Source organism: Stegostoma tigrinum, chromosome 24, assembly GCF_030684315.1.
Source record: "Stegostoma tigrinum isolate sSteTig4 chromosome 24, sSteTig4.hap1, whole genome shotgun sequence".
Lineage (NCBI taxonomy): Eukaryota > Metazoa > Chordata > Chondrichthyes > Orectolobiformes > Stegostomatidae > Stegostoma > Stegostoma tigrinum.
Window position 1 is genome coordinate 34,961,941 of NC_081377.1, and position 19,458 is coordinate 34,981,398.

Consider the following 19,458-nt stretch of genomic DNA (forward strand, 5'->3'; position numbering starts at 1 on the left):
AGCTCATTTATCTCTTCAGTCTGTCTTGAGTAAAAAAAATTCACCACCACACCTTCCAGACTGCATTGCCAAGTTACCTGCCTGATCCTGCAGCAATCTGTAGAAACCAGCAGAAAATCAGGAAGTACAGTTTAGTTTGTGTCAACCTCTGAGTTTGAAAAGGTTATAGATTGTAGGATTGCAACTGATAATATTATACAGCGTCAGTGACCTCCTGGATAATGCACTGGCTTTAGGAACAAGAGATTCCGGCTGGGATAGCTTTACTTGTTGATTCTATTTTGTCAGGAGTGCATTCAGCTAAACTGTCCTTCCAGAGAACAAGCATGGAGCCAGGGACCAAAATGCCCCCTTCTGTGCTGTAGCCATTTTAGGATTCTAATAAATTCAGAATTTTTAATGTATTTCTAGCAATGAAGCTGCTGTGGCCTATTGAGGAAGACATTTAAATGTCTGCCACTTCAAGAATGCCTAACTCCTAAATCATTGCAACAAGAGAAAAGCGAGCTCTCTAATTAGGAAGAAACCCAAGGCCAAATCTTCATTGATTATCATGTTGATCCTTATTTGCATGTAAGTTTAATAAAATCTGTAGGTATGCTGAAAAGCAGTGTTCGGAGGGAAACACGGTGAGGAAATTGTAAGCCTCCACATCTTCATTTTAAGTCCACTTGAATAAATGGACAGAAACTCATGAGGCATGAAACTGTGTTTGCACATAATATATCATCCCAAGGATAGAGGTTTTTGGAATAGTGTTCTTGCATGTCAGGTCAAGATGGTGAAACACTGCCATTGAAAATGGAAGCAGGGAAAGTGAGTATGCAATGGAGTAACACTCCCACCGTTCAATGTTGTTACCATCACTGAATGCCCAAACATCAGTATCCTGGAGATTACCATTGACCAGAAACTGAACTGGCCTAGCCTGGATACAGAATTGGCTGCCCAATAGAAGACAGAGGGTGGTACTAGCTAGAAAGGAGACAGCTTGGAGCTTGGTGAGCGGTGGAGTTCACAGGGATCTGTTCTGGGACCTCTGCTCTTTGTGATCTTTATAAGTGACTTGGATGAGGAAGTGGAAGGGTGAGTTACTAAGCTTGCCTGTGACACGAAGGTTAGTGGAGTTGTGGACAGCATGGAGGGCTGTTGTGGATTGCAGTGGAACATTGACAGGATGCAGAGCTGGGCAAATGGAAGTGGCAGATGGAATTCAATCCAGAAAAGTGTGAAGTGATTCCTTTTGGAAGGTTGAATTTGAATGTAGAATCCAGGGTTAATGGCAGGATTCTTTGCAGTCTGAAGGAACAGAGGGATTTTCGATGCACATCCATTAGATCTCTCAAAGTTGCGACCTAAGTTGATAGGGTTGTAAAGAAGGCGTATGGTGATTTGACTTTCATTGGCAGGGGAATTGAGTTTAAGAGCTGCAACTTGGTGGAGCCCTGGTTAGACAACACCTGGAGTGTTGTGTTCACTTCTAGTTGCCTCAGGAAGGATGTGGGGGTTTTGGGGGAACTGCAGGGGAGGTTTGCCAGGATGCTGCCTGGACTGGAGGGCAGGTCTTATGAGGAAGGGTTGAGGGAGCTAGGGCATTTCTCATTGGAGCAAAGAAGGATGAGAGGAGACTTGATAGAGGTTTACAAGATGATGAGAGGCATAGATAGAGTGGATAACCAGAGTCTTTTTCCTAGGGCAGAAATGACTATTACTAGGGGGCTATAATTTTAAGCTGATTGGAGGAAGATATAGGGGAGATGTCAGAGGTAGGTTCTTTACACAAAGTGTGGTGGACAGTGGAATGTGCTGCCATCGGTGGTAGTGGAGTACTGTTCTATGTTCCATATAAATACTGTGGCTAGAAGAACAGGACAGAGATGTAAGAATACTGCAGTAACTTGCTTTCTGACCCACCAAGATTTGTTCACCACCTGTAAAGCACGGATCAGGAGTTTGATGGAATATTCCCCACTTGCCTGGATGAGTACAGCTCCAACCACACTCAAGATGTTTGACATCATCCAGGACAAAGCAGCCATCTTGATTGACACCACATCCATAAGCTTCCACACCCTCCAGCAGGAACAATCAGTAGCAGAAATTCCCAAAGGCTCCTTGGACAGCACTTTCCAAACTCATGATCACTTCCATTTAGAATGATAAGGGAGGAAGAAATAAAGGGAACGCCACAACCTGCAAGTTCCCCTCCAAGCAACTGACTATCCTGACTTGGAAATATGTCTTCGTTCCTTCAGCACTGCTGGGTCAGAAACCCTGGAACTGTCACCTAGTGGCAACCTCCTGCCTCCTGACATGATTGCGCTGCTTCCTGCGTTTTTTTAATGCAAAATCTCGAGGGGCCATGAGGACCAGGAGTTAAGATTCACCAGGACTCATAATCTGGAGGTCAGGATGGTATGTGGACCAATTAGAGCTGACCGGACCAATTCCTGCCCTGGTCAATACTGGTACATTTTGAAATTCTACAAATGTAGAATTCTGGTAGTCAATTTCTTTCTGCTTATTACAACCTTAGACTACATGATTTAAAAAAGGGGATTTACTTTCTCCTTTGTGGATGGAAGTGGGATTGACTTTGAGACTGCTATTGCTTGTGTTGGTACCTTTAAGCCAATATCATTTGATTTTAGGCAAAACCTCATGGAAGCTGGAAACTGCAATAACAACAGAATATGCTGGAAATGCTCAGCAGGGAAAACAGTACCTGTGAGGAGACAAACAGGAGTTAATACTTCATGTTGATGTCCTGTGGTCAGAATTTGAAACAGCCTAGGGCATGCTCTTTGTTTTTCTCTTTCCACAGATGCTGGCTGTCCTATTCAGTCTTTTAAATGTTACCTGTTGTTACTTCAGAGTTCCAGCATCTGCAGGATAAATACAGGTTGCTGTGTTGTTGATAATTAGCATTCCCAAAAGGTTCCTTTGATTTCAATGAACCCAGCGACACTAGCATGGGAGATCACACAAGGTGCGTCGTCATGTAAAGGTAAATTGACAACTCCTTCCTGTTGGAGAGAAATATAGCAAGGTGCCGTAAAGTTGCATGAATTGTTATGTCTATTCTCCCCTCAGAATACAATCTCATCATTTGGCATAGTCTGTTGGAATTCCTCCATGATGGACTCATTTCTCAATCAGTTCCAGGTGAAGCCTTTTGTTAGTGAGAATATACAGCATCACTTATGCAAACATTGTACTGTTAGACCTTCAAAAGCACTCCAAGGTGTACTGATTCCCCTTAAGCCAACCAAGTGTTTAATCAGTAATTGTGCTTTTCCTTGCTTGCGTATTTGAGTGTCAATATGCCTAACTGACCTCTGTGCGTTTTGCAATGGAACCTTGAAACCCACTGTCAATATACAGACTAAATCTCCCAAACATTAACATGGCAGCTGCTCACCTTATTTCAAATAATGCAGTCAGAAGCAACTGGATAAAGAAGTCAGCTAACTTGGAAAATTGATGCCCCCTACCCCACCATAATGACCACTGTTTGAATACAATTGGGCACAGTTCTCTGGATTAAAAACCTGAAAGAACTGTGGACACTATAAATGAGAAACAAAAGCAGAAATTGCTGGACTTAGGGGCTTAGATTAGTTCAGCAGGCCTGTTAATATGTGGAGAGAAATCAGAGTTAACGTTTCGGCTGAGTGACCCTTCCTATGAACTCTTACAGTTCTATGGATGTGCTTCCATTTGAAGCACCACTAGATGCTCTGCATCTAGTGACACTGCATTGCAGCTGGCAGATTAATCCTAATCATTAATCTGCTATTTTCTGAAATGTTTGGTAATTGTGATCCCTGGTGATCCTTAAATTATGGACATTGATATTCTATCAGCCCCATCAATAATATGCTGATCTTGCTGATAGTTCTTTTTCAATGTTGTCTTCTCCTGGGGGTCCTATGCCTTTGGTAACCTAAGTGTTTGACCCATTATATGAAAATGTTGTAGAAGCCACAATAGCAACAAAAGTGGCTTTGTTGGGTTTGGTAATAATTAATCCCATCAGTAGCAGTTCTGACCCTACAAATATGCAGCCAGTTTAAGTGATTGGACACTTGGTCACTTTTATGTTTGGGAATTAAACCCATTGTCATGAATATATGAATCTCCAACCACAAGGAGTAACATATGCATAATGTGACCATTGGATTACTGTTTCTCATTAGAACCCTGGAAACATCATTACCTGAAAAGTCAACATCACATACTTTGCATCTGTAGGGTTGGGTTAGGAATATCAAATTTTAAATGAATATTCAATATTTTTATTGCAGAAACAGTTCAACATTTGTGGCATTCCTTGTACACAGGGTTATGTTATTCATAACTTCTTACTTAAGTTATATGAGATATTTAATAAAAGTCATTTATTGTCAAGATAATATGAGGGTTTGTGTATTTAAAGGCAATATATAAAATCAAACTGATGTTAAACGGAAATGCAGTGTTAAACCAATCCTTATGTTTTTTCTAAATTGTTTTTACCATGAATGATGTTGTTTCAAATAATATTCTAATTCACAGAAATATGATTATTTGGAAGTATAACAGTGTGAATTCTCCATGAATCATTTCAAATCTTCATCGTGTGTTCTTTTCTTGACATTTTGTTGCTGTCTAGTTAAGTACGCACGACTCATATGTGGGGATCATGTATTTTATGTTGATGAATGCATCTTCCCCTCCAAAGCGCTCGAATACCTCTAGAGTTTCATTTATGAGATCCCCAATATTTTCTCGTTTCTGCTGACTGTAGTCGATACCATCTCCAGAATTTACTGCAGAATAAAGAGGAAGGGAGAATGAGTTCAGGGATTGACAAAATGTATCACACATTAATATATTCTCTGCTGAGAAATACTTTGCTTAGGGCTTCTGTGAAAAATCTACTGAAATAAAAGCTTGCAGTAAAGCTGGACCGTGGAAATGGAATTCTGTCCTGGGCCAAGTAAACATCTAGATAAATTTTGGAGACAGAAGGGTGGGTGGCCGGAGAAATGGCCCCATTGTAGATCTATTATGGAAAAAGGGGAAATTCCACGAGGCAGGGTGGGGAGGGGTCTTTCTGCTTGGTTTACCTCCCGTTTGACGTCATGATGGAGAGAACTCATTGGCTTTCCTACAAAATTCTGTCCAGTGTATTCTCAGGAAGCTGCAGCAAATAGGTAGAGTGAGTAGATAGAGTTCACTCAGAGAGTGGTAAGGGCGTGGAACGCCCTGCCTGCCAATGTAGTTAACTCAGCCACATCAGAGGAATTTAAACAGTCCTTGGATAAGCGTATGGATGATGATGGAATAGTGTAGGGGAAGGGGCTTAGATTAGTTCACAGGTCGGCGCAACATCAAGGACCAAAAGGCCTGTTCTGCGCTGTATTGTTCTATGTTTTAATAGTCAAGGTCTTTTTCCCAGGGAAGGGGAGTCCAAAACTAGAGGGCCTAGGTTTAAGGTAAGAGAGGGGAAAGATTTAAAAGGGACCTAAGGGGGAACTTTTTCTTGCAGAGGATGGTGCATATATGGGATCAACTGCATGAGGACGTGGTGTAGTGGGTACAACTACAATGTTTAAAAAGAATCTGGATGGGTACATGAAGAGAAAGAGTTTAGAGGGTATGGGCCAAAAACTGGCAAATGGGACTAGATTAATTTAGGATATCTGGGCAGCATGGATAAGTTGGACTGAAGGGTTTGTTGCCATGCTGTACAACTCTATGACTCTTAAGTGGAATCTGAGGGAAGACCACAAAACCAATGACTTTAAATCTTATAAGCAGAAACTCCTATCCAAGACATTTGAAGCAAAAATTACCAGCCCTTTGCCCATTTGGCTTGGAAGAGCTTTGATGTTCCATTGGTCAAACTACAGCCAACACTCTGGGGGCCATAGATGTTTCACTTATGTTAGTGGGGTTGAAGTGGTCTCTGTTAAAGATGTAAGAGTGTGAGGTGTGGGCAGATTGCATCTGTTATGTATGTAGTACAGAACGGGTTAACTGTCTCACGTCATGCGGGAAAACATGCTCGGAGGAGAGTTGATGTTATAAAGGCATTTTAAAATAAACTTATTAAAATAATCTAATAAATTCTTCCATAAGATTAATATCTTGTACTGTTGTAATTTTTATGCCAGAGGATGGTCTGTCACTGCTAATCTATTTGAAATGGCTCCCTTAAATCAAAACAAGTTTGAGAACCACTGCGACAGACCACTTACAGTTACATCAATGGATCAGATGTGATCAATGTGCTCATGTGTGGTCATCTTAACAATGCAAATGCATCTACTGCCACATGTGGGATAAAGTTTGAGTCTCTGACTATCATCAGGCATGAGGTTTACTCCGCCACATTTTTGCAAGCAGAGAACATCATCACTATGGAATCCAGACTTGCATTGATAAATCTCTAGCAATATTATGCCATATATATGAGGTAGTAAGAGGGTCGGTTAGCTCATTTGGCTGGACAATTGGTTTGCAGTGACACCAGCAGTGCAAGTTTGATACTTGCTTCAGTTGAGGTTACTTTGAAGGAACCACCTTCTCAACCTCTCCCACCACTTGAGATGTGGTGATCCTCAGGTTAAACCACCACCAATCATCTCTCTCTAATAAGAGAGCAGACCTATGCTTCAATAGGACTATGGCAACTTTACTTATATATGTATTGTGGACATTGTTGTGCACTTGTTATGTTACTGAACAAATAATCGGTAGGTTTGGAGTAAAAATCTAGATAATGTCAGTTCAAATCATACTCCATGCCATCCTGAGATTTCGATTGCTGTTTAACAAATTAAAAGCAGGTAACAGTAAAAATGAAGCTGTGTTTGTCATCAAGCCTTGAATGTCCTTCAGAAAGGAAATCAGCCATCTAATCTAGCTCATATGTGACAACCTGCTTCTTACCAATGTGTTTGCCTCTTAACTATCCCCCCACAGCGGTCTGGTAAGGCAATCAATTGTAGCACTGTCTATTCAGCTGGTCAGTGAGAAGACTCGACATTAACTTTGCAGGGTAACTAAGAAAGACAGTGGTGACCATGTCCCAAAATGAATTGAACCATCAACATGTCACCCAGCAGCTTGAAGGTAAATGTCAAGTGGGTTTAGAATTTTAATTAGCCGTTGCTCATCACTGACATTATTCTCTATCCTTAATCCTCTTCGCTAGTTTAAGTGTACAGTAACTGCTCTGCCTACCCACTCTGCACGGCCATTAGCATCCGTTGAGTAAGATCATTCCATCTGTAAAGCTTCTCATGCCTCAGATTTTGTCTTATTCTAGCCTGGGTGCTGCTAACTAGATCTCTGATTCTGGTTAGGAGCATTGGGGAGATGGTGGTGTCATTGCTGATATCACCAGAACACCATACTATTGCACTGGGGACAACAGCTGGTTGAATTTCAATTCAAATTAAAGTAACTGGAATGTAAAGCTTGTCTTAGAAATGGATGACAATTTTGTTCACTAATGCCCTGTGGCTGTCTGATCTCAGACCCTGGTAATGTAGTTGACTCTTAACTGTCCTCTGAAATGGCCATGACAGTCCATGAGCAGTTCTAAATGGGCAAGAGCAAGCTTTCACCACATTTCTTGAAAGGAAATATCACACCAGTTGTTGGGACTGGACCAAATGGAATTAGGATAAGGAAAGTTCTTACAAACAGTGAGCTATTGTAGTGACAGCATTGGTTTTCATGTATTTTTAATCGTTGTTTGACATCCACACCATTGCACAAAGAACAGAATATTAATTATCCATGCAGCAAGTGACGAAAGTTATGCACTATGTTTGTCAGAAATATTTTAATTGCTTTTCACTTGCACAAACCTGATGCCACTTGTGTCCAATCTTCCTCTTAATTACAGTGTTTGTTGATTTGGTTGTAATTTCTTTCACTGTATGTCTATGCCGTTAATTTTTATTATGTCCTTTTGACATTATAAATCTGACTGTCAATCTAGACATTCTAATATGTGAAATTTAGTCTATGTACTGTGTCTGTAAACTTATTTCTCTCAAACAAATTCATATTGCAGTGACAACAAAATCTATATTTCAATTACAGCAGTGGCAAGGATTCACAGCCTCAAAAATTAACAGTAATAAATTCAATTTAATGTAGTTTAGTAAGGGGTAATATTATAAACCAAATGTAACTTTCCCACCATATTCTGTCTAATAATGACTTGAGCTGTCAATTTTTACCTTGTTTGTTTCTGTGTACAAATATACAACACTGTTGAACTTCATACTGGAAAACAAATGCTCTCAGTTGTGCCTTTTAAACACTGGCTTATGTTTGATTACAACTGTGAAACTGCAATTCCCCGAAACATAATAAGATTTCTTAATCTCTCGAAACAAATCGAACTTCATTCTATCCATAAGAGGCAAAACTGGTCTGTCAGTGTTTGAATTCTCTGAGACAAAAATAATTACCAGACACTCATCAACTTTACCATGAAACAAGTTAATTCCTCTGATGAAACCAGTGATTGAAGTCCAAGAAACATTTCTAAATTTGGTTTACATTTATGTTTGCCACAGGTTTTGCATTAATGCTTGTCTGTACAAAATCTTGTCACGTTCATTCAATTTGGCATTAGCTGCAAAAATGCATGTAAATGTGTGCTTTTTTAATCATCACATGTGGTATATAAACATGAGGTTAAACCCAAGAACAGATGTAGGGTGTTTACCACAATAAATATAATTTCTTACTCATTGAATGCATTACAAAAAAAGATGCAAGGTCTATATTTTTGCTTTCAATTTTGTTCCCTCCTCTCTTTGCTGGAAATGTTAATTCCAGGATTGTTTACTGAATCCTCCATTTCTGGTCCCCATGGCCAATATTAATGAGTGAACTCAGTCTCACATATAGGCAAGGTTACTTATTATTGAGAACAACACACCAAAATCCATTTTGATCTCCTCTACATTGGGGAGACACAACACAGATTGGGTGACAGTTTTGTGGCACACCTATGTTCTCTGCGCAAAAATGACCCTGAGCTTCCAGTTTCCTGCCTCTTCAATGCCCCATCCTTTCCCCTATCCAACATCTCTGTCTCAGGCTTGCTGCAGTGATGGTGTGGAGGTGCCAGTGTTGCACTGGGTTGGACAAGGTCAAAGATCACACACATCAGATTATAGTCCAACGGGTTTATTTTAAATCACAAGCTTTCAAAGCGTTGCTGTTTTCTCAGGAGTAGGGAGAGAGGGTGTATCACGACGCAGGATTTATAAGTAAAAGATCAACTGATGTGAATGTACAGATTGAGTTATATGATCCTTTGATCTTTTAGTTATAAATTGTGTATCTTGATACCTCCTTTTTCACTACACCCGAGAAAAGAGCAACACTCCAAAAGCTTGCATTTTCAAATAAACCCGTTGGATATAACCTGGTACAACAAGGTGGAGGAACACAGCAGGCCAAGCAGCATCAGAGGAGCAGGAATTTCTGAAGAAGGGTTCAGACTCGAAACGTCAGCTTTCCTGCTCCTCTGCTGCTTGCCCTGCTGTGTTCATCCAGCTCTACACCTTGTTATCTCAGATTTTTCAGCATCTGCAGTTCCTACTGTCTCAGATATAACCTGGTGTGGTGTGATTTTTGACAGTGAAACTCACTGCAGGCTGGAACAACAGTACCTCATTTTCTCCTTAGAGACCTGCAGCATTCAGGACTCAACGTCGAGTTCAATAATTTTAGGGCCGGACCACCCTTTTCTAAGTCCTTCGCTGAACGCCACACCCTAGCTCCTTCATGCCATGGGCTGCTTTCAACACAGCCAACTCGTTTTCACCTACTGCTCCTCTGATGCTGCTTGGCCTGCTGTGTTCATCCAGCTCTACACCTTGTTATCTCGGATTCTCCAGCATCTGCTGTTTGTACTAGATCTCATTTTCACCTACTCATGGTCCAAGTTATCAGCTTTTCTCTCTTCCGGGTATATTATCATCCATTCCTTTGTCTGCCGAACTGAAGTTTTCTTTCTTTGGGCTCCATCTCTGCCGAGACATTCACTCCTCCCCACCTTCAACTGATATGCAACCTTTTCCTAGATACTATTAGTTTAAAGTTGTAGCAAAGATCTATAGTACGTGTTGTGGGTTAGGTTGTTGACTTGCTCTCCAAGCTGGCTTGTTTTCATTCAGACCTTTCATCACCATGCTAGGCAACATCATCATTGGAGCCTCCAATGAAGTGATGTTGTTCTACTCTACTCCACTTGGAATTTATACTGTCTGGTCTGTTATGATGAGTATTGTCATTTCCGGTTTTGATCTGTATGGGTTCGTATATGAGGTTGAATTCAATATATTTATTAATTGCATTATGGGATGAGAACCATGCGCCTCGGAATTCCCATGCATGTCTATGTTTGGCTTCGGCCACTTATGGTTACCTTGTTCCAGTTAAACTGATGCCTTCATTGTCCAAGTGAACTGACATTAAGGAGAATTCATTGTGCTATCTTGCTGCTAGTTGATGTTCACGTATTCTGATGGCTAGTTTCCTTCCTGTCTGTCCAATGTAATGTTTGTGGCAGTCATTGCATGGTATTTTGTAAACCACATTGTCTCTGCATGTTGTGGGATTGGGATCTTTAATCTTTGAGTGTTTGCCATAGGGTGGCTGTGGACTTGTGTGCCACCATGATTCCTAGTGGTCTTAGGAGTCTCTTTGTCAGTTCTCATATGTTCTTGATGATCAAGACTCCTAAGACCGCTAGGAATCACAGTAGCACACAGGTCTACAGCCACCCTACAACAAACACTCACAAGGATTAAAGACCCCATTCTCACAACATGCAGAACGCGGCACAACGTAACCATAGTAGCCCAAGCCAACCATCGACATGCATGGGAATTCCGAGAGGCATGGTTCTCCACCCATAATGCAATCAACAAACATATAGAATTGGACCCTATATACAAACCCATACAGATCAAAACCAGAAATGACACCACTCACTGTAACAGACTGGACAGTGTGAATTCCAAGTGGAGTAGAACAACATCGCTTCAGTGGAGACCTCACTGATGATGCCACCTAGCATGGTCATGAAATACCTGAATGAGAACAAGATGGTTTGGCGAGCAAGTCACAACCTCGTACTATTAGTTCTAAAGAAGAGTCACTGCACTCCAAACACTGAGCCTGCTTTCACTCCACAGATGCTCCCAGAACTGCTGAGTTTCTCCAGTAATTTCTGCTTTCTGTTACAACAAAATCCAATCTCGGTTTCACCCAGCAAAAATGGTTTGTGAAAAATAGGCACTAGGTAACCATCATGTCAGGAAACCTTGGATGGCTCTCGTCACACAGACAATCGTGCCTGTAATGCTATTCCAACAGAGCTGAACTATTGTACTATGCCTCTAAACATTTTGGGCTGCATGGTCTGATACGAGATCAAATTATGCCTCTTTCCGCCAGGCTGTGGAGGTACAGGTGTTGGACTGGGATAGACAAAGCCAGTGGTCACACCAGGTTAAGGTCCAACATTGAAGTCACAAACTTTCAGAGCGCTACTCCTTCATCACCAGTGATTCCCAGGTCTGTTGGAATGTCGCACTTTGTCAGTGAGGCCTTGAGAGTATCACTGAAGTGTTTCCTCTGTTCACCTTGGGCTTGCCTGCTGCTTTGAAGCTGTGAGGACAGCAGCTGCCTGGGGAGTTTTATATCAGTCATATGGACGAAGCACCTAACCCATCGCAGCCAATCAAGGGTGGCCACTGCCCTGATTGTTGGCCGGGTTGGGGATGCTGGTGTCGGTCCATCTTTCTTCCAAGCAGATTCACAGGATCTTGAGCAGTCAACACTAGTGGTAGTGCACCAGGGCCTTGAGGTGTCTGCTGTAGACAGTCCACATCTTCGAGCCACATAAGAGGACTGGAACCACCACAGCTCTGTAAATCATGACCTTGGTGTTGGATCTGATGCTGTTGTTCTTGAATACCCTTTGCCCCAGGCGGCCAAAAGCTGTGCTAGCACACTGAAGGTTGTACTGGATCACTTTGCTAATAGGTGCTGTGGCGGACAGGACATTCTCAAAGTATTGGGAATGGTCAGTGTTCTCTAAGGCCTCCCCGTGGACATTGATGATCGAGGATTCACTCCTAATGCTGGGCTATGTTGGTGGAGGACCTTCATCTTGTAGATACTCAGGCCCATGTACTCATATGCATCTGTAAAGGCTCTGACAATGGTCTGGAGTACATCCCTGGAGTTTGCGCATACGCAAGCATCATCCATATACCACAGCTTGATGACATTGGTTCCACTCCAGTGATGAGCTTGCCAGTGGTGCAGTGAAGCACTGTAGTGAGGTAGATTGAGAACAGTGTTGGGGCGATGATGCAGCCCTCCTTGACATCAGTGACGGAGAATGGATCAGTGGTGGAGCCATTTGCCATTCGCATGACTTTCTTGTCATCATGGAGCAGGTGAAGGACAGTGACAAACTTCATGGTGCAGTCAAGTCGAAGAAGGATGCTCCATAATGCTTCTGATTGACTGTGTCACAGTCCTTTGTAAGGTCGAACAGGGCCATGTGCAGGGATAGGTTCTTTTTTCTGCATTTCTCCTGCAGCTGTCATCTGGTGAAACGCATATCTGCTGTGACCCTTCGTGGCGAAAAAGCCACACTGCGATTTCGAGAGGAGTTCCTGAGCCACAGGGAGGGGACAGTTGAGGAGGACCTTGGCGGTAACTTTTCAAATGTGGACAGCAGGGAGACTGCCCTATAGTTACCACAATCGGACTGTTGCCTTTCTTTGAAAATGCTTACAACCATGGCATCTCAGAGCTCTCCCAGGATGATCTCCTCCTTCCAGATAAGGCAGACAAGGGTGTGTGGCTACAACAGCAGCTCTTTGCTCCACACTTCAATGCTTCAGCAGGGGTATTGTCTGCTCCAGCAGACTTGGTATTCTTAAGCTGGCAGACGGCCTTCTCTACTTCATGCAGGGCCGGGGTATTGCTGAGCTCATGGCGTGTAGCATGCTGTGGGATACATTCAAGGATGTTTGGATCTATGGCAAAGCTCTGGTTAAGGGGGTCTCTGAAATGGTTCCCCCTGTGTTGTTGAATGGCTTTCTTTATCTTTGATAAGACTCGCTCCATCCTTGGCCAGCATTGGGGTGAGGCCTTGGGTGTTTGGTCTGTAAGTGATCTTGACAGCACAGAAGATATTTTGCATTCCATGGCTGTCGGCCATTTGTTGAGCCTCCAGTGCTTTGTCCACCCACCACTTGTTCCTGAAGTCGCGGGTTTATTGCTGGATATCAGCTTTCAGTCACCCGTAGGCCCGCCTTTTCTCTTTTGAGTGCAGTTGTTGTTTTCAACTCAGAAATGCCATGTGCTTCTGGTTTATGTGCTCTTGGATCTCCTGATCATTCTTATCAAAATAGGTTTGGTGCTTCCAGGTTGAGTGACGGCTGAGTTTTTTTGCAGGCATTGACGATGGTGGTCTTGAGGGCAGGCCAGACGCTGCGACTGAGTGTCACCACTTGCTTTGTGGAGACGAGTCAGCCATATGATGCTATTTTTCTTGGCCTTTAGGTGCCTCAATGTTGAACTTCCTGTGGCACTGCTTCTGCTGCCCCCTGTTGCAGCAGGGCTATATTTATGACAAGCCTGGGTAGGATCAGGCGATGGTCCGTCCAGCAGTTGTCAGCTCCCGTCGTGGCACAGATGATTTAAATGCCCCTCACTCTGACGATGGTGTAGTCAAGGAGATGCCAGTGTTTCGAGTGCGGGTGCTGCCACGTTGTCTTGTATTTGTCTGTTTGGTGGGACTCTGTGTAGGTGATGAGGAGGTTCTGTTCACATCAGTTGTTAATGAGAAGGGTGCCATTGAAGTTTTGCTTCCCTACTCCCTCTTTCCTGCCCCACAGATCTGAGCTTTTGCCAACTCTGCATTGAAGTTGCCGAGGATTATTTATTATCACAGACTTTCCCTGAAAACATACATCTCTCACACACACTTTATGCACACAAAGATTAAATATCCACAAAGGGGGGAAAATACAATTACAGTTTGAAATTATTTCAGTCTTGTTTGTCGTAGGCCTATAGTTTATTAGATGGATTGATAATTTAGCTGGAGGGGAACTCTTTTAAAAGCAGGGATTTTCAGTGAGCTTCGAGACTGCTTACAATTGAAAGACTCTTAGGTGAACCTGAAGTTGTAACAACTGGGGAGAGACCTTTTCCCATTTTCAAGGTATAACTGTTCATTTCCTTGTCTGCGTAATTGACCTAGAGCTGGTTCAATGACCTTTCAGCTGGTCTTTCTGATTCAAACTAATTTCTGCTATCATTTTTAAAACACATAACTCTTGGCTGACTTACTCATGTATACTGCTACAAGTCCACTGCTCTTTTCCGAAGTGTGTGTTCGGCTGGCAAAAATGGAACGCCATGTTATCACTTTTCACACCCTGAGAGTTTATGACTCCCAAGAGTTTTGTGTTTAGGATTAGAAGTCATCATAATACGACGGAAGGTTGATTAGATCAACTTCATATTTGTCCATCACCCACTGAATTTCAAAGCCACAATGAGGCAGAAAGTCAAGTCAGTTGGTGTTTCATGGTCCTGTTTGGCTACAGTCCATCTGTAACAAATGGATGGGTGAATTTGACAAGTATCTGTGGTTGTCCACATTTAACTAGACATTTGTTTACATTTTAGGACTGTCTGGTGCTGAAGGGTATGCCAAAGACCCTTAAAAAAAGTTTTGTGTCCGCTTTTAAAGGTACAGCAATCAATTCTGGTCTCCTTGCTATAGGAAGGATGTCGTGAAACTTGAAAGGATTCAGAAAAGATTTACAAGGTTGTTGCAGGGGTGGATGGTTTTAGCTATAAGGAGAGGCTGAATAGGCTGGGCCTATTTTCCCTGGAGTGTTGGAGTTTGAGGAGTGACCTTATAGAACTTCAGAAAATCTTGAGAGGCATGGATAAGGTGAATAATCAAGGTCTTTTCCCCAGGGTAGGGGAGTCCAGATTTAGAGGGCATTTGTTTAAGGTGAGTGAGGAAATATTTTAAAGAGACCTAAGAAGCGATTTTTTTCACACAGAGCGTGGTGTGTGTATGGAACGAACTACAGAGGATGTGGTGGAGGCTGGTAAAATTACAACATTTGAAACGCATCTAGATGGATATATGATTCAAGGGTTTAGAGGGGTATGGGCCAAATGCTGGAAAATGGGACTAGATTAATTTAGGATATCTGGTCAGCATGCACGAGTTGGACTGAAGGGTTTGTTGCTGTGCTGTACATCTCCGTAACTCCATGGCTATATGCTAGAAAAAACTCAAAATAACTCTGGTGGTTATATCTCTGGATGCCTAATGATGTGACACATGACTATGTGACAGGCAATCATGTGATGCTTGTTCACCTGACTGTTGGCCGCACATGGCATTCATTCACATTCGCGCTGAAGCTTTGCCCAAGTGGCCAATTGATGATTCTAGGTGAAGCATTGGCAATCTATGAGAGTTGTCAACAATAAGTGAGAGCATAAAAGAAGCTGGGATTTTGTGCAAAGTCAAGAAGTTCCCCTTGAAACTTTTACCACAGCTCACCATTAATACTGCAGCTAAGATGCAAGTAAGCCAACAAGCAATTTTGGTGAGGGAAAAGAAACTACTTTGTATGTTTAAAACACAGATTTTTGGAAGATACTGCTAACTGGATGATGAATAGTTGGCTACATGGGAAACTTCTGCCTAAAAATTGAACAAGCATTGCATCGAGGGACAGCAAGTCACAGTGTGCCTGTGTTATTTCATCTGGACAAGTCAACAAGAAGAATTGCTTCATGTCAGGAAAGAGCAGGAAGTGTTTCAAGAAGTACCTGACTCTGATAATAGAGAATTCCAGTGAAAGAAATGTCAGTGGCAATACAGAAAAGTGAAATTTGCTGCGCGCATTCCAGCATGCAACATAAACTTCTGAGGAATGGAAATATTTGCTATGGAATCGTGACATTAATGGCAACTACAAAACAGTAATGGTTTGTTTGGAAGCTGATAATGGAGATCTGTCACTGCACAGATCCCCTTTGTTTGCACGGCATGAGCTGTCATGTGAGCTCATGCAGGAATGAGGCTGCTGCAGACCACTGATGGAGCAGAACTCAGGAAACAGCAGGTCAGAAAGGCCAGCAAACCTCCACAGCTTGTGGCATGGGGGAGGGGAACAACGAGGCAGGAGGAGGCGGGAAAAATCATTCCTTCTTCGCGAACAGAGTTTGAACTACTTCACACAGAGAACGCTGTGTGGAATTCAAGTGCGGCGCCTGAGTTAAGTCATTGTCTGAGATTAATTACATCCCACCCACTTTGAACTTTACAGAAGCTTCTCTGTATATTAAATACGCACTGACTCATCACCACGAGCATGACAACAATGTGCTGTGACAGTTTTGCTGGAGCAATGTAATATTTATCCAATCTTGACTATTTTAATGACAAGTTAACAAATGTGAAACACCTCACCCAAACTAACGAAAGAGGGATCCAAACAATGATCTGCTCCTAATAAGTCAGTGATCCTCTCCATGTAGCTCTGTGTGACATTTGCAGCTGAGTGCTGTGGAGTGTGGGCACTTTGCTGCTCCTGAGTCAGTGGAAATACAGAAGGCTGGATTGCTTTCATGCAACTGGTTTCCTTATTCAAGTGGAACATTGATAAACCTGCACTTCTGTGGATCTGCATTGATTCCCTGAGCCTTGGGCCATTTATACCATGACAGATTGTCTCTCATTTGTTTCTGTTGACTGCTCTGCTAGAATATAAAATAGCCTTTTAAGAACATTTATGATATCCAGGTGCTAAGATTCGCAGTGAATTGACAGTCACAGGCTACTGACAGATATAGCATATCTGGTGTCATGTTAAGAGGTAAAGCATGGTTGCGAGTAAACTGTAGAAGTAATATTTTATTGCAGAATAGCCTGGGTTGGTGTTAGAATGGAACAATGTTATTTTTAAAGATAAGCTGCAAACATTTGGTGGATAAGTAGTTTGACTGCTTACTGATTAAAAGTTGAAATTCTGACCCTGCAAACAGGGACTGTTGACTGTTTTGGGACTTTGATGGAGACAAGAAGCAGTTTGGATTTGACTCAGGCCTAGATTATCATCATGTTGGACAGCCATCCTGATGTGTTGAACGTACCAGGAAAAAGACAGAAATCCCAAGTCTTCTTGACATTTCTCAGTTTTAGGCTATTGGGATTGAGGTCAGAACAGATTACATCTGGTATTCCAGGAGCTGGTTACATCCACTCAGCTGGAATTTTGGAGACTTTGGTATCTGGAATTCCAAGCATGGAGATTAGACCAGGTAAGAATAGGTCAATTGTCAGCACATTTCATCTGGATAGACATGATGCCCATTTGGAAAGCTTAGGAATCCTCAAGAATGTAGGCCTAGGACACCTTGGGGATGGAGATCAGGCATCCTTTGGGATGGAGGTCAGACACCCCATCAGTAAACCACTGGATTACTAGTCCAGTGTCATCACCACCGCCATCATTTCCTCTCTGCCCACCCCAACAACTGCACTCCCTTTGTTCTATTCTTATCTATCCAATTAGAAGTAAATCATCTCCAACTCTCATCTTTTCCTGTCCATCTGTTGTTAACTTCTAAAGTATTTCATATCCTCTCAACGACATTGTGATATCACCTGAATCGTGCGATTGTCTATCCTGACTCGTGCTGGCACACTACTTGTCCGGCTGAGAACCTTGACTAAGCCATTCCTTGTCCTTCCTCCATCACTGCAAAACCAAACTGTTCATAGCTTCAGCATCAGCTTAACTCCTGAGCAGAGCTTCAGACCTCCTGTGTTCTCCATTGTAGTGACCACTGACACCTAGCTTCATAACATTACCCTGGCCAAAGGTCTTGAAATTCACACATGTCCTTCTCACTCCAGATTGGGCTATTCTAATGGCTTTCTGGCTCATGCTCCAATCTCCAAATCGTTCTTGCACCCAACACCCACAAAAAAGAAATTGTATTCATAAAGTATATTTCAGCAAAGAACTATAACAAAGGAACCATTGGCAGTTATCAATGTGTCTTTTTTCTCAACTGATTTTGTAAAGTCTGGAAGAAATAATTCTTTAAATTGAGCTGCTTCTCACCATTATTAAAAACCTGAAATATTTTACTACCTTCTTGTCACTCTGTGTTTCAGACTATTTGAGGAGCAGTTTCCTTCAAACAGCTAACTGGTACTGTTTGTGACACAAAGGCTTAAGCTTGGCATTGAAGCTGAATATCAAACTGGTGAATATGAAAGATTAGCCCAAAAAGCAGCCTTTAAATTGCTGGAAACTGTATAGACTGACAAGCCTGTTCTCATTTCTGTTTTTCTCATATTTTTAACGGGTACCAATGATATTCTGTGATTGACTGGTAACGTCAAGATCAATCAGTTCACAGATAATTCTAGACTACAAACTCTGATCTTTGCCTTTGAATTCAGTAGAATATGAGTTGAATTATTGTAAACTGGAAATTTTTCCCACAATGAAAAATAGTAAAAAGTTCTGTTGTGAGGTGGATAGTAATTGATGTTCTCCTGATTTCCCTCAAACAGCATCTCAAAAACAGATAACCTGATTAATTATGTTTTTGTTTGGAAGGGGTAGGTGTTGGTGTAACTTTACCATGTTCAGATGGGTCAGTGTAAGAACAAAGGAGCAGCCCATCTAACCAAACATGCCATTCAAATTGGTGTTTTGCAATAATTCCAGGCCCTGCAAGGCGCTATATCAATGCCAGTTATTATTACTTCAAGACACAATTCTTGACTTTGTTCCTCTTTTTATTTCATATTCTTGTGTTTGTCATTGCAAATTTAAGTAACTGTCCATTTATTTCACAAATAAAACATTATCTTATGGTTCTGAAAGACCATTAAGGGGAAGAGGAATCTCCTCAGCTCTGAGTTGTCACCTCATTCGCAGTGTTTGCAGTTAAACTAGATCATGGAATTCTTGTGAAGAGCTAGAGACTTTTTCCAAGGGTGGAGGTAGCTATTAGAAGGGGACATAGTTTTAAAGCGAGTGGAGGTAAATACAGGGGAGACGTCAGAGGTAGGTTCTTTACTCAGAGTGGTAAGGGCATGGAATACGTTGCTGGAGTGGGTCATGGAGTCGGCCTCATTCGGGGCATTTAAGGGGCTATTAGATAGGCATACAGATGATAGTATAATATAGGGTGGAGGTTAGATAGATCTTACGATTAGGGTAGAAGTTCGGCACAACATCGTGGGCCAAAGGGCCTATACTGTGCTGTATTGTTCTATGTTCTAGCTGCTGTTTTACTACATTCCTTGGGAATTTGAAAGATAATGCTTTTATAATCCAACCCCCATAG

At 42.1% G+C, this 19,458-nt stretch overlaps 1 protein-coding gene across 1 annotated transcript in view; it reads right to left on the reverse strand.

Annotated features, from left to right (window-relative positions):
• Positions 1-4,308: 4,308 nt before the first annotated feature.
• LOC125464825 (parkin coregulated gene protein) overlaps positions 4,309-19,458 on the reverse strand; it is a 288,676-nt gene continuing 273,526 nt past the window's right edge. The window contains exon 6 of the mRNA XM_048557641.2: positions 4,309-4,811. Within this exon, the coding sequence (XP_048413598.1) occupies positions 4,651-4,811 (161 nt within the window). The 3' untranslated portion in view covers positions 4,309-4,650. The remainder of the gene's footprint in view (positions 4,812-19,458) is intronic.